Below are 14,154 nucleotides of genomic sequence, written 5' to 3'. Positions count from 1 at the left end.
ATCATATATAGTTATTGAGATATTAAATTTTAATTAATACTTGTTCAGATGAATGGTATTATTCATAATAACTTTTATTAACATTACGTCTTTACTAAATAGATTTCTAATTTATATCTAAATTAAAACTAAAAAATTAGACTCCTTCCACCTGACTACAGTTATAAAAATAAACTCTAAACATTTTTCTGAATTCTTCAATGTCAAAAATATATTATGTCTTTTATGTCCATGAACTAATAATACATTTAAAAAAGATCCAATCATATTTGATATGCAACAAGTTCGAAAATAATATAATTTTTTTGGGTTGTGAAACTAATTACAGCTATCAACAATTTGTCAAAAAAAAAAAAAACGAATCATAAAGAAAATAGTTAAACTAGATCTTAATGACAATTACACATCATATGGAATTATATGTCACATAATAGATAAATAATGTATGAATTTCGTCTAAATCACACATCAAAAATATTTCCGCTTAATTCTTAAAGGACCAGGTTATTCTTAAAAAAAAGTAAATATCTTTAAAATCTTTGTAACCGATAATATTTCCTAAATTTTATCCATATAAACAATGGTCCATATTAATATTTCTTTAATATGTATCTCTTCTGCATGTGCTTTCATTTCGCCAAACATATGGTGTCTATCGTTCCTGTATTAGATGTGAAAGAGGATGAACTTTCTGTCTTGTTTGTTTCTTTTGTGTCTAATTTAATAATCGAATTCACTCTCTATTTTTATTTCATAATAATAACTTATATTTGGATATCTGAAAAATTATAACATTGCTTAAATGTTTTGTGTCTAATTTAATAATCGAATTCACTCTCTATTTTTATTTCATAATAATAACTTATATTTGGATATCTGAAAAATTATAATATTGCTTAAATGTTAAATATACGTACGTTACATCTTTTTCTTTTTTCTTTTTTTTTTTTAAAAAATTCCTCCAAATTATCACTCGTTGCATCGCCTTTCTTCACCCATCTAAAATGCACAGAGACTACCTTCCCTTTTAATGAAATGAAAAGTAGAAACAGATAAAAAGAACCAATGGCGGCGATAATTTCTTATTATCTTCCATGTTCATAATAAAAACTGTGACTTTACCCATGACTCATAATTTTCTATTACAGTTAAGTAGCCTTATTTTTTTAATCCAATCAAATACTTTCCTTAATAAGAACGAACAAGACTTTTGAATGGGTAAGCTACTAAAATCAAAACATTTTCTTATATAACAATCATAACATGCTTTTACTTTGTAGAATGTCTATGTTTTTTTACATTATTTTTAATATATACCTATTAAACTAAATCACGATTTTTTATGAATTGGGATCGTAAATAACTAGAAAAATACAAATTGAGAAGTAGCATTTGAAAACGAAATGAGTAGCGAAACTAATAAAAATTGTCGGAACGCAGAGTTTTATTAAATTCAATGAATTAAACGTGCTTACAATAATGCAATGTAATTTTGCTGATAAATATAATGAAACCTACTGCTGGCGCTCCCACCCGAACAATAATAGAGCACTAACAACAGCAGCTAGCAGTATTTGACGGCAAGAAATTGGAAACACTACTAGCGCAATTATAGCTATACATGATTCAACTCTACCCTAAAAGATATTAGTAAGTCCTAATTAAGGGTGCACTGATGCTCGGCTTCTCGCACGGTACAGAATTTTTTCAATTGAATGAATTCTCGTTGCAAGTATAGTTCTACACCGACAAAGAATCCTCGCATACAAAAATTTTGGTTGTCACAAGTAACAAACCCCAAATAAGAATTAACCGAAGTATTTGAACTCCGGGTCGTCTCACAAGGAATTGCAATGAAGTGTTCAATTATTGGCTATGAAGATCAAGGGGTTTGATTTGGAAATTTGCAAGAGAAGTAAATAACAAGAAAGTAAAATGATAAGAACTAATAAAGAAATGAAAAGTACTCTTGGCTAGACATAGGTAATTGAGATCACCATCCTTGTCTACAAACTATATATTGACAATTATGAGAGGCCAACCTATTAAGTCTACTTCCAAAAGCTTTAAGTACGTCAAATAGGCTTGATCACATCAACCCATAAGTCCCAACCTTTCTACTAATTAGATTAGTAGTGGGTTACTGTCAATGAGTATCAAATTGATCACCAAGGGTTCTCAAATCACCAAATCATTGAGACCCAATGACTCAAGGTCACTCAATTCCCTTAGCCTAGGCCAAGAGCAAAGAAAACTACTCAAAAATTAAAGGAAATATTCTATCAAACACCTAGTATGCAAGAAAAGTAAACATCACAAAATGCAAGAATCAATAAAATCTATCAACTACTAATTGCAAGGAAAGTAGGATCACAACTCAAATCAACCATAAAAGAACATCAATCCTTAAATTGCATTAAAGAAAAGATCCAAATCCAACAAGATTTTATGAACATAAAAGAGGTATGAAAGTAAAATTAACACTACAAATAATGAGAATAAAAGATTAGACGCAAGAATTCATAAAGGAAGCAAGATGAAAACATGAAATTGAACCTAGATCTAAAAGTGACTAACCTAACCTAATTCTAGAGAGAAGAGGGAGCTTCTCTCTCTAGAAACTAACCTACATGATGCTAACACTTCAAACAATTACTCCCCCCTTGCCCAAGCTTGAATTCTACATGAAATAGCATCAGAAATGAGTTGGATTGGGCCCAAAATGAGCTGCAAAATCGCTGGCCACGGTTTCACTTTAGTGAACCACGTGCTCCATCAGTGCGCACGCGTATATGGCGCATGCGTGCCCCTATACGTCAGGCAACTATGCCAAATTTTATATCATTTTGAAGCCGCAAATGTTAGCTTTCTAACGCAACTAAAACTGCTTCATTTGGACCTCGGTAGCTCAAGTTATGGTCGATTGAGTGCGAAGAGGTCAGGCTTGACAGCTTTGCAGTTCCTTCATTTCTTCATGAGTTCTCCCACTTTGCATGCTTTACTCCTTGCTTCTTCCATCCAATACTTGCCTTATGAACCTGAAATCACTCAACAAATATATTAAGGCATCGAATGAAATTAAAGTGAGTTTAATTTAGCTATTTTAATTCCTAAAAAGCATGTTTTCACACTTAAGCACAAATTCAGGGAGAATTGCAAAACCATGCTATTTCATTGAATAAATGTGAGAAAAGTTGATAAAATCCCCCAAATTAAGCACAAGATAAACCACAAAATCGGGGTTTATCATGCACAAAACTGATGTTTGGTCCACCCATATTCTTTTTCTCTTACTACTCTCTTGGTAGGTTCCCTGCATACACAAATGAAACAAGAAAGAAGAGTAAATAATAGTAGTAGTAAGCTAATATAATGTAACTAAGATCGTATATAAAAAGCAAATACCTATTGGTTGAGGGAATAGTAGGGTCATAGTCAAATCTGCATTTGGAATGAACAATGGGCCCTAGTTGATGTCTGTCCATGGTGGCCAATGTTATTCCCACGGGTGCCTTAAGGTACGTGGCTCCTCTATACATCCACTCATCCATTTCGTGGCTGTAAAACTCATCGAAGCCCTCTCTACATAGTGCACATCTACTCTGATCCTTCTGCATTTGGAATGAACAATGGGCCCTAGTTGATGTCTGTCCATGGTGGCCAATGTTATTCCCACGGGTGCCTTAAGGTACGTGGCTCCTCTATACATCCACTCATTCATTTCGTGCCTGTAAAACTCGTCGAAGCCCTCTCCACGCAGTGCACATCTACTCTGATCCTCTTTAGCAAGAACGCCTAACTCTTCCTCATTTTTCATTTCCTCTGTCTCCTCGGGAGCCAACAACCCTAGAATCGATTCCTTTCCCAAAGACTCTGCACCACTTAGCCACATGCTCCCACTTGCAAACCACTTTTGAGACCCTTTCCGCTTCCGACTTTTTGACATTCGGTTCCTAGTCACGTGCCAATCCATATGTGTACTGTGCTCATCTTGCCATTTGAATAAGAGACTGCAGCTCGTGCATTGTCTAGGAAGCTCAATGTATAAGGCACTGATTACACCTTCATAACAAACCTACAAGATATCTACATCAAACTCCATCCCAATGGAATTCTAAAACACGAGTTCATTTAAATTACTATATCAAATTAACAAACTAAAAAAGGAGGGAAACTAATGAAAGTATAGTTACCAGTCCAGTGGGTGGATTGGTGAGTGGATTAGTTACCGAGATCACACCATGGTTCACTAGTGAACTATTCAAATCAAGATATACAGGTGGAGGTTGACTTGTCACCGAAGCATCAGCATGGGGATGAGATGGGCACAAAGATGGCAAGGTTCCCCCATGTAAATGTAAACTTTGGCCCTGCATATCAGGTAATGGATTTGAGATGGGTGTACTTATTGAGGCACCATCTCCTTGCAACGAGCTCCCAAGACTAATTTGTGTTGAAGATGGAACTGGAGGTGGAAGAAACTGTAGCTGAGGCGCTTGTCCATGATTTTGCAGGTTCGAGGAAATTGGTCCAGGTTGATTAGGCAACTGGTCATGTATAAACAAAGTTCTATTTGTAAGAACCGGAGTTTTCACAAAAAATCGCTTAACTAGAATAGACTAATTTAATTTCCTGGAATAGGTCTAAAAATATAAAAATATTTTTCTCAAAATATAAATTTGAGATTCGGATTCTGTGGATTTTTCTGAGTGGAAAAATGTTTTCTTTTGAAAATTTTTGTGTAAAAACGCATACCGATAGAGTAGCCAGCAGTACCGGCTTAACTCTGTCCAGTGCCGCATGAGAGAGAGTGAAAACAGTTGAAAACCTTAGAAAAGTTTTTGGTTCAGCAAACCGGGCACCTATCCAAAAGGTTTGGCCCAAAGTTAGGCCAAACAAACCAAAAACCCTTCACGGTTGGACCAGGCCCAAGTTGAGCCCAAGCCCAACATATATATAAGCTTAAATGATCCCAAATGAGTTCATTTACTCCCCCACAAATACAAAACACAGCTGCACATTGAGAGGAGAAGGAGAAGAGAGAAGCACTATTCACATAAAACTTCTTTCGCTTGTATCTCGAGCTACGGTGCTCCGATTTGTGTGCCGTCAGCGGCTACGCGAAGCTCTTGCTGAGCCTATCACTTCTAGCTAAATAAAGTAGGTAACAACTCGAATTTCATACTCCTCCTTTCAGCCCTAACAGATTTCACTTTCTGGGTATGGTGTTTGAGTAGATTTTGTGGATTTGGTTGTTTAGGTGATCTCTAGTGGCGGGTAATTGTTGGGCTTTGTCCCAATCCCCTTTGGACAAGGTAAAGTTCTTCATATACCTTCGTAGTGTTATATGTTGTAGTTTCTAGGTTTTGATATTGGTGATATATGTGATATTAGCTTGAATATTTGAGCTTGTTGGTGATTGCTAATGCTTGTTGGAGTGATTGGTGACTTGGATTGTAGTTGGAAGCTTAACTTGTGCTCATTTGGGGTTATGGTACATATTGGGAATCGGCCAAGGTATGGTTTCGATTTTCTCTATGTAATATATAACATTTCTGGACATTTAGGCTAGTGACCCATAGGATAGGTTTGAATTGAATTGGTTGTTGAGTTGTTGATTGATGATTTATGATGAGTAATGATGAATTGATGATTTTTGAATATGTTGATGGATTATGATGTGAAATTGATAAAGATGGTGTGAAAGATATAGATTGAAATTAAATGAGATTGATTATGATGCTTGGTATGGATAGATTATGATTAATAAATATTTTGGTGGAGGATTGTTTATAATGTTATGAATTTTATAATTGAGATTGAGAATAATGAAGTGTGAAGAAAAATTTGGTATGAATGGTGGAATGTGGTAGATTTTGATGCAAGTTGGAGTTGGGAAGGGTTTTGGATGATTTTGGTTGAGGATTGTGGAAAATTGAAACTTTGTGAACTTTTGCTTAAACTGAAATTTTGAGCTACCATGCTTGAAATCCAATGTATTTTATATCAAATGAAAGAAACTTGAACAAGATTTAAAATGGTTTAAATTTTGAGAAAATCTGAATTCGGTAGAAAAAGATATGATTATAGAAAGTTTGGTCTCAAAATCTGAAATTCTGCAATGTTGCAGAATTTTGTAATTCTGGTTTGTGTGCACACGCACAGCCTTGTGCGTACGCACACCCCTGTGATTTTTTGAAATTGTGCACACGCACAGCCTTGTGCATACGCACACATAAGGGAAAACCTTCTGTTGAGAGCTGATAAACCACTATTTTATAGTTTATATTGTGTTTAATTGTGTGGTTTTGTCATGATCCTTAACCACTTATTCATCAATTTAGCATGCATTTAGATTTCCTTCCTAAATTTAGTACATGTTTGAAAATTGCTTCCTAGAGACTCTAATTATTTAATTTTAATTCTCCTTTATTCCAGCGCGTCCATATGGATGACGCGATCGCGTGACATGTGCGATCTGCATAATCTGCAGAATTCGCTGGGGGCGATTTTGGACCTTATTTCGGCCCAGTTTTCGACCCGGAACAGCAGACTAGAGTCAGAGAATATGCAGAAACAACACACACATTCATTCAGTAGTTTTAGATCTAGTTTTTCACTCTCTTAGGTTTTTCTCTCTAGTTTTTAGAATTTTTAATTTTCAATTGGTCTTAGCATTGGAACATTGAGAAGAGTTATTTCCTCATCAAGACTTCATCATTCTAGTTTGTTCTCTTAACTTGGTTTTATTCTTCCATGTTTTTTTGTTATGTTCAATTTTGTCATTCAAATACTTTTATGATTAATTAACGCAAGGATTATTTCTTTTTAATTCAATTTCAATTCCAATAATCATGTCTTCTTTTAATTCCCTTTTATGTGTTATGGATTTATTATTTACAATGTGTGAGTAGTTTCATTACTTGATGGGGAATTGATTGAAAAGGAACTCTTGAGTTGGAAGGATTGAAAGAAAATTTGTAATTGGGTTAATTGTTGAATTGCTATCCTGTCACCAACGTCAATTCCTTTGAACTAAGTGGGTTGTAACTCGTGAACGGATCTAGTAATCCAACTTGTTTGACTTTTCCTTACCTAGTAAAGGATAACTAAACAGAGTAACCGTTAATTATAAATCAATCTTAAAAATCACTCCATCAATGATAGAGATTCTAACTAATCAATTCCCAGTTAAGGCTTTTATTCATATCATTTAATTTTCCTCAGTTTACATTCCAATTTACTTACCTCAATTTCTTCGAACCTCTGATTAATAAGAAAGCACCCTTCTCTGCAACTTATTGGGAGATGACCTGGGACTTAAAACTCCCAGTAATTTTGATTTAAACTCTTTGTGACACATTTCTAAATTAATAGGCAGATTTTCGGTGAATTAAGAACTATACTTGCAACGTATCAATTTTAATAATTTTTTTAATTCATCAGCTTCTGCTTCCCATCAATTTTTGGCACCATTGCCAGGGAGTTGCAATAGAGTGCTAATTTTATTAATTAGAATTTATTTATTTGCATTTTATTTAATTTTGCTACTATGAGCTGCATGTTTCTTCCGTCAAATGACACGTTCACTTCCTGTTCCGCGCTTGCTAATATTCGATCCTGAAATTGAAAGAACAATTTCATGAATAAGGCGAGAACAACATAGGTTAGCCCGCTCTGAGGGCGAATCTGAAAGTGAATCTGAGGAAGAAACCAGCCCCCGTTCTACTGATTCAGTTATTTTACGTGCAGAAAACATGGCAGCTAGAAGAGTTACCATCCAGGAGGAAGGAGCTCCTGATTTTACAATGCAACCGTTTCAAGCGCATCATCCAGTGGTAGCTACGGATTTTGAAATAAAGACCGCACTATTAAATTTGATGCCCAAGTTTCATGGCCTACCTGCTCAAGAGCCTATCAAGCACTTGAGAGATTTCCAGGCAACCTGTTCTACTGTCAGGCGTGATGGCACTGATGAAAATTCAATTCTGCTAAAAGCTTTTCTGTTCTCTCTTGAGGGAAAAGTAAGAGAGTGGTACTACACTCAACCTATAGCAAATGTATCCAACTGGGATACACTCAGAAAGGAGTTTCTGGAGAAATTCTTTCCATCTGAAGTTACTGATAAACTGAGGAAGGATATCTCTACAATTGTTCAGGATGAGAATGAAACTCTCTTTGAATACTGGGAGCGCTTCAATAATCTTCTGGAAGCATGCCCCCACCACATGATTGACAAGGTCATGCTACTTAGCTATATCACACAAGGTATGAGGCCCCAAGATAAGACCACATTGGAAAGTGCCAGCAATGGGTCTATGAAGAAGTACAAGACCATTGATGAAGCTTGGCAATTGATCAGTGATTTAGCTGAATCTACTCGGAACCACAGACAGAAGCAAGGTCGTTCAAAAGCTGTTGCAGAAGTATCTTCTGGCAGAGAGACTACTGCTCTAACTCAAAGCATCTGTGAGATGACCAACCTGCTGAAGCAGATGCAGTTGAATCAACAAGCTCAGCAAACTCAACCGCAACAAAACCAACAACTAGTCCCAGAAATAATTTGCGGAATTTGTGCTGATTACAGCCATTACACTGATGAGTGCCTGTAGCTCCAACAAGAAGACAACATGGTGGCATCCACTCACAACTTCTATGACCGTCCCAACCAAGGGTACAATCAAAGTGGAAATAATAACCATGGATGGCAGGACAATTCAAACTAGAATTGGAGGGACAATAATAACAGGGGAGGCAGAGATAATCAGGGAAATCAGAGGTGGAATAATAACAACAACAGGCAGCAAAATCAACCTTACCGAGCACCTCACCTGAGGCAAAACCAAGGACTACCGAACAATCAGCAGCAAACCTCTCAATTTACTCATTCTTCTGTATATTACAAGCTTTTGAAAAAAGACAACTGGCCATGGAAAGTACCATCGTGAACAGTATTAATGCCAGTCTGAATGGTCTCACCTCTACTCTGCAAGCTTTTATGACACAGCTTGGTTCAGCACAAAATTCCAGTAACCAACCTTCAAGCACCACTGGAATCCCCTCTCAACCATTACCCAATCCAAAGGGAGGCATTAATGCCATCACCCTGAAGTCTGGAACTACACTACATGAGAGGAATCAGGAGGAACCAAGCTCACCAGAATACGCCTCAGCTGAAGAGGTGGTGGAAATCGAAGATGTTGAAGAGGAAGAGGATATACAGGACATAGCTGAAGAAGAGATAGCTCAACCACAAGAAGAAGCACCAAAAGGCGCAGGCACCATGGAACCCACTGTTCCCATTCCATTTCCACAGCTTGCAAGGAAGCCCAGGAAGCAGCTGGAACCTGATCCTAAAATGGTAGAGATATTCAAAAAGGTCGAGGTAACTGTCCTCCTTTTTGATGTTATTCAGCAGGTACCTAAATATGCAAAGTTTTTAAAAGACTTATGTATCCATAAAGACAAGATTAATGAATTAGAAACTATTCCTTTAGGTAGTTCTATATCTGCTTTAATGGGAGGATTACCTGAAAAATGTAGTGATCCAGGTCCTTGCATAGTTAGTTGTACTATTGGTAGTGTAGTAATTTATGATTGCATGTGTGATTTAGGAGCATGTGTCAGTATAATGCCTTTGTCCATATATGATGTTTTGAGGCTCCCTCCCTTAAAAAGGTCGGTAACTCGTTTTGTGTTAGCAGATAAAAGCATTATTACAGTGGCTGGAGTTGCTGAAGATGTTTTGGTGAACATTAAAGGGCTCACATTTTCCACTAATTTTTATATCTTGGAGATGCCCCATAATGATTCAGATAAGCCATCATCAATCCTACTTGGAAGACCATTCCTGAAAACATCAAAATTCAAATTGGATGCTTTTTCAGGAACATACTCCTTTGAAATAGATGGCCGCATAGTGATCTTCAACCTGAATGGAGTCATTGACAACCCCCCAGAAGATCGTTCTATCTTCCAGTGTGATGTCATAGACGAAAGTGTGGCTGAAGTTCAAAAAGAAGAGTTAGAGTATTAGATAGATTTATTAATACAAACCTTGTACTGAATTTCAAAAAATACCACTTTATGGTAAAACAAGGGATTGTATTAGGACATGTGGTATCTAATAATGGTATTTCTGTGGACCCAGCAAAAGTGAATGTTATTTCTAGTTTACCATACCCTTCGTCTGTGAGGGAAGTCCGTTTGTTCCTTGGCTATGCAGGTTTCCATAGGAGATTTATTAAGGACTTTAGTAAGGTGGCACTTCCCTTATCTAGATTACTGCAGAAGGACATTGAGTTCGAGTTCAGTGAGGATTGCAAACAAGCATTTGATAAGCTGAAGACTGCTCTAACTCAAGCCCCAATTGTGAGAGAACCCGACTAGAGCCAGCCGTTTGAAATCATGTGCGTTGCTTCCAACCATGCAGTAGGAGCAGCGCTGGCTCAGCGTGAAGGTAAGGATCCTTTTGTTATTGCCCACGCATCTAAGACTTTAGACACTGCCCAGTCCAATTATACTACTACTGAGAAAGAACTTCTTGCTATTGTTTTTGCTCTGGATAAATTTCGGGCCTATTTACTTGGTACCAAAGTAGTAGTATATTCAGACCACGCAGCTCTAAAGTATCTATTAGCTAAAAAGGAGTCCAAACCAAGACTTATACATTGGATACTACTGCTACAAGAATTTAATTTAGAAATAAAGGATAGGAGTGGTAATCAGAATTTAGTAGCAGACCACTTGAGTCGCCTTGAACATATTAAGGATGATTCTACTCCTATAGATGATAATTTTCCTTTTGATAACCTACAAGCAGTATATGAGGTAGTCCCTTGGTATGCACCTGTTGCTAATTATTTAGTTAGCCGCACATTTCATCCACATTTTTTCTAAACATCAAAGAGACAAGCTGAAAAGTGAGTCAAAATATTATATATGGGATGACCCATATTTATGGAGATGTGGCGCTGACCAGATAATTAGACATTGTGTGCCTCAATCAGAATTCCAGTCTATTTTAGAGGCCTGTCACTCATCTGAGAGTGGAGGACATTTTGGCCCTCAACGAACAGCTAGAAAGATCTTAGACTGTGGATTCTGGTGGCCTACTCTTTTTAGAGACGCTGCTGAGTTTTGCAAATCTTGTATCCCATGCCAGAAATTTGGTAATATCTCCAGGAGGGATGAGATGCCTCAACACTATATGCTTTTCTGTGAAATTTTTGATGTATGGGCATTGACTTCATGGGTCCATTTCCAAATTCTAATGGATATTTTTATATATTGTTAGCTATGGATTATGTTTCCAAATGGGTGAAAGCAATTCCTACCCGCACTGACGATGCTAACACTGTTGTTTCTTTTGTGAGAAACCACATTATATACCGTTTTGGATCACCACAAGCGATCGTGAGCGATCAAGGCACCCATTTTTGTAACAGGAGACTAACAGGATTGATGAAGAAGCATGGGATAATCCATAAAGTTGCAATAGCTTACCATCCCCAAACTAATGGGCAAGCCGAGGTGTCGAACAGAGAAATTAAGCATATCTTGGAAAAGATAGTGAAGCCTCATAGAAAAGACAGGAGCACCAGGCTACAAGATGCACTGTGGGCATATAGAACATCATACAAGACACCCATTGGGATGAGTCCCTTTCGCTTAGTTTATGGAAAAGCTTGCCATCTCCCAGTTGAAATCGAACACAGAGCCTTCTGGGCAGTTAAAGAGTGCAACATGGAAATTGAGAAGGCCGGAGCTGAAAGAAAGTTGCAACTGCAGGAACTGGAGAACCTTCGCCTAGAAGCTTATGAGAATTCCAGAATTTTCAAGGAATGGATGAAAGTTGTGCATGATCAAAACATCAAGAAGAAAGAATTTCAACCTGGAGATTTCGTCCTCCTTTACAAATCTCGACTAAGGCTAATGCCCGGTAAGTTAAGATCAAAATGGGAAGGTCCATACAGAGTAGAGAAGGCTGAACCATACGGAGTTTATCACCTAAGCCATCCTTCAAGCTCTGAACTTATTAAGGTTAATGGACACCGCCTGAAGCTGTACCATAGTGAGAAGGTGCATAAAAGCAAGGAGCTTGAGATCCTCCACTTGGAAGATCCCCACATAACAGCAGATTGAGCTAGTGGAACGTCCAACTTACGGACGTTAAAGCAAAGTGCTTGGTGGGAGACAACCCACCGCGGTATGATCATTCTTTTCTTCACTTTTAGTTTTTTTTTCTTCTTCAATAACTCTTCTCTTTATTAATATTTTCATGCTTTTACACCTACATGTCCTTATATTTCTTTTTTTTAAAAAAAATTTTTTTTTTGGCCGCGCGATGCGATTGCACCAGCGATGCGTCCGCGTGGCACGGGGAGTAAAGAAAAATAAAAATGAACAGAAAGTTACGCAGGAGCAGCGCTGGAGCCGTGCCAATGGCACAAATTACCCCACGCGACTGCGTCGCTGACGCGACCGAATCGCATGAAAATCATGGCCTCCCACGCGACCGCGTGCCCCACGCGGCCGCGTGCCCCACGCGGCCGCGTGCCCTGAGTTTTCGACGTAAAATGGTGCACAGTCGCATTCTGTGCGAGAGTGATGCTGGAAACACAATCCTTGTCACGCGACCGCGTCGCTGACGCGGCCGCGTCACCCATTTTATAACGCACACTCATGCGATCGCGTGACCCACGCGATCGCGTCATCCAATTTTGGCAATTAAAATGAATCGAACAGAGAGTTGTGCTGGAGCGAGGCTGCACTCGCGCCAGTAGCGCAACATAGGTCACACGACCGCGTGATCGACGCGATCGTGTCACCTTACCTGGAGCGCAACCACGCGAACGCGTGCCTTCCGCAGCCGCGTCGCATGCGCCGCACAGCTCAACCTCAGTTGCCAAATTATCTTATCTTTCTTTCCTCCAAATCCTAAATTTTCTTTTCCCTCATTCTTTCTTCTTTCTCCCTTCCCCTTTCTATCTCACCTTTCATTCTCTATCTTTCTCACCCCATTAACAAGGTTTTTCTTTTCTTCTTTCTCACTTTTCTACTATTCTTCTTATTTTCATATGTTATCTCCTTATCTTTTCTTCATTATTCTTATTTTCTTTTCTTTTCTTTTCTTTTTTACTTGGTGTTATCTATTTATGTGAGTTATTATTTATCTTTATATGCTTATGGTTTGTTATAAATTTGTTTGACAATCATATATATTACTTTTTAAGGGATTGCTTCCATGTTCAAATTCATACTTTCAAGAGCTTATTCTACATGCATGCTATGTGTTTGTGAAAAAGCCCATATGGCATTATGCACTTCTTCACATTATTTTACTCTAATATGCAATGCTTGCTTTTCACAAATTTCCTTTCATATGTTACTAATTAAATTTAATTGTCAATACAAACGTGATGGCTAGTTTTTTACAAATGGTAATCTAAATTGGACATTGAATGTTTGATATATGCTACTCCTGCCTTTGCCTGCATGCCAATAAATCTCTTCCATTCCATTGTCCTACATGCACTTGCTATATTTCCATTGATGAGCCTTTCACATGTAATCCGGACCATGTGTTACTGCCATTTATCCTTATTGTGCATTGATTATCACTTACACTACCCTTTTTCTTGCTCTATCTCTTTGCACTTAAATTCCTTTCTCTTCCCTTCTTTCAGGATGGCCACCAAGAAAGGAAAAGAGAAAGCTACTTCCAAACCACCAGCAAGAAGAGGAACTAAAAGAGCATTAGTGGCCGAGCCTTCTTCAACCACAGTCAAGCCCTCAACAAAAAGAGTTAAGAGGATAATAAAGGTTGACGAAAAGGAGAAAGCCTTTCCAGCAAGGGACGCTACGCAATTTTCGAATCGCTACTGTGAGCAGATATTCCCTATCCTAGCAGAAAGGAACTATAACAATTTTCTAATCCTCCCGTCTAATATTGCCACCTTTGTTGAGCCACAAATTGAACGAAGACAATGGAGTTTCTTACAGAGACAGCTGAGGCAGGTCAATCTCTCTTGGGTAGTTGAGTTCTAATCCAACTTCTACATACCGACCCTGCAGTCTATTTATGTCCGGCAGAAGCAAGTGCCCATTACAGAAGAGGCCATCCAGCAAGCTCTGAGTCTTCCCCCTTTTCCA

At 37.9% G+C, this 14,154-nt stretch overlaps 1 protein-coding gene across 1 annotated transcript in view; it reads right to left on the bottom strand.

Annotated features, from left to right (window-relative positions):
• LOC107609120 (polyadenylation and cleavage factor homolog 4-like) overlaps positions 3,247–14,154 on the bottom strand; it is an 11,669-nt gene continuing 761 nt past the window's right edge. The window contains exons 2-6 of the mRNA XM_016310966.2: positions 4,756–4,862; positions 4,194–4,547; positions 3,618–4,075; positions 3,406–3,447; positions 3,247–3,313 (exon numbers count right to left, since the gene is read on the bottom strand). Of these exons, the coding sequence (XP_016166452.2) occupies positions 3,247–3,313; positions 3,406–3,447; positions 3,618–4,075; positions 4,194–4,547; positions 4,756–4,862 (1,028 nt within the window). The remainder of the gene's footprint in view (positions 3,314–3,405; positions 3,448–3,617; positions 4,076–4,193; positions 4,548–4,755; positions 4,863–14,154) is intronic.

This window comes from Arachis ipaensis, chromosome B01 (genome assembly GCF_000816755.2).
Source record: "Arachis ipaensis cultivar K30076 chromosome B01, Araip1.1, whole genome shotgun sequence".
NCBI lineage: Eukaryota > Viridiplantae > Streptophyta > Magnoliopsida > Fabales > Fabaceae > Arachis > Arachis ipaensis.
The sequence above is the reverse complement of the archived record's forward strand: the minus strand, read 5'-3'. Positions and strand labels throughout refer to the sequence as shown.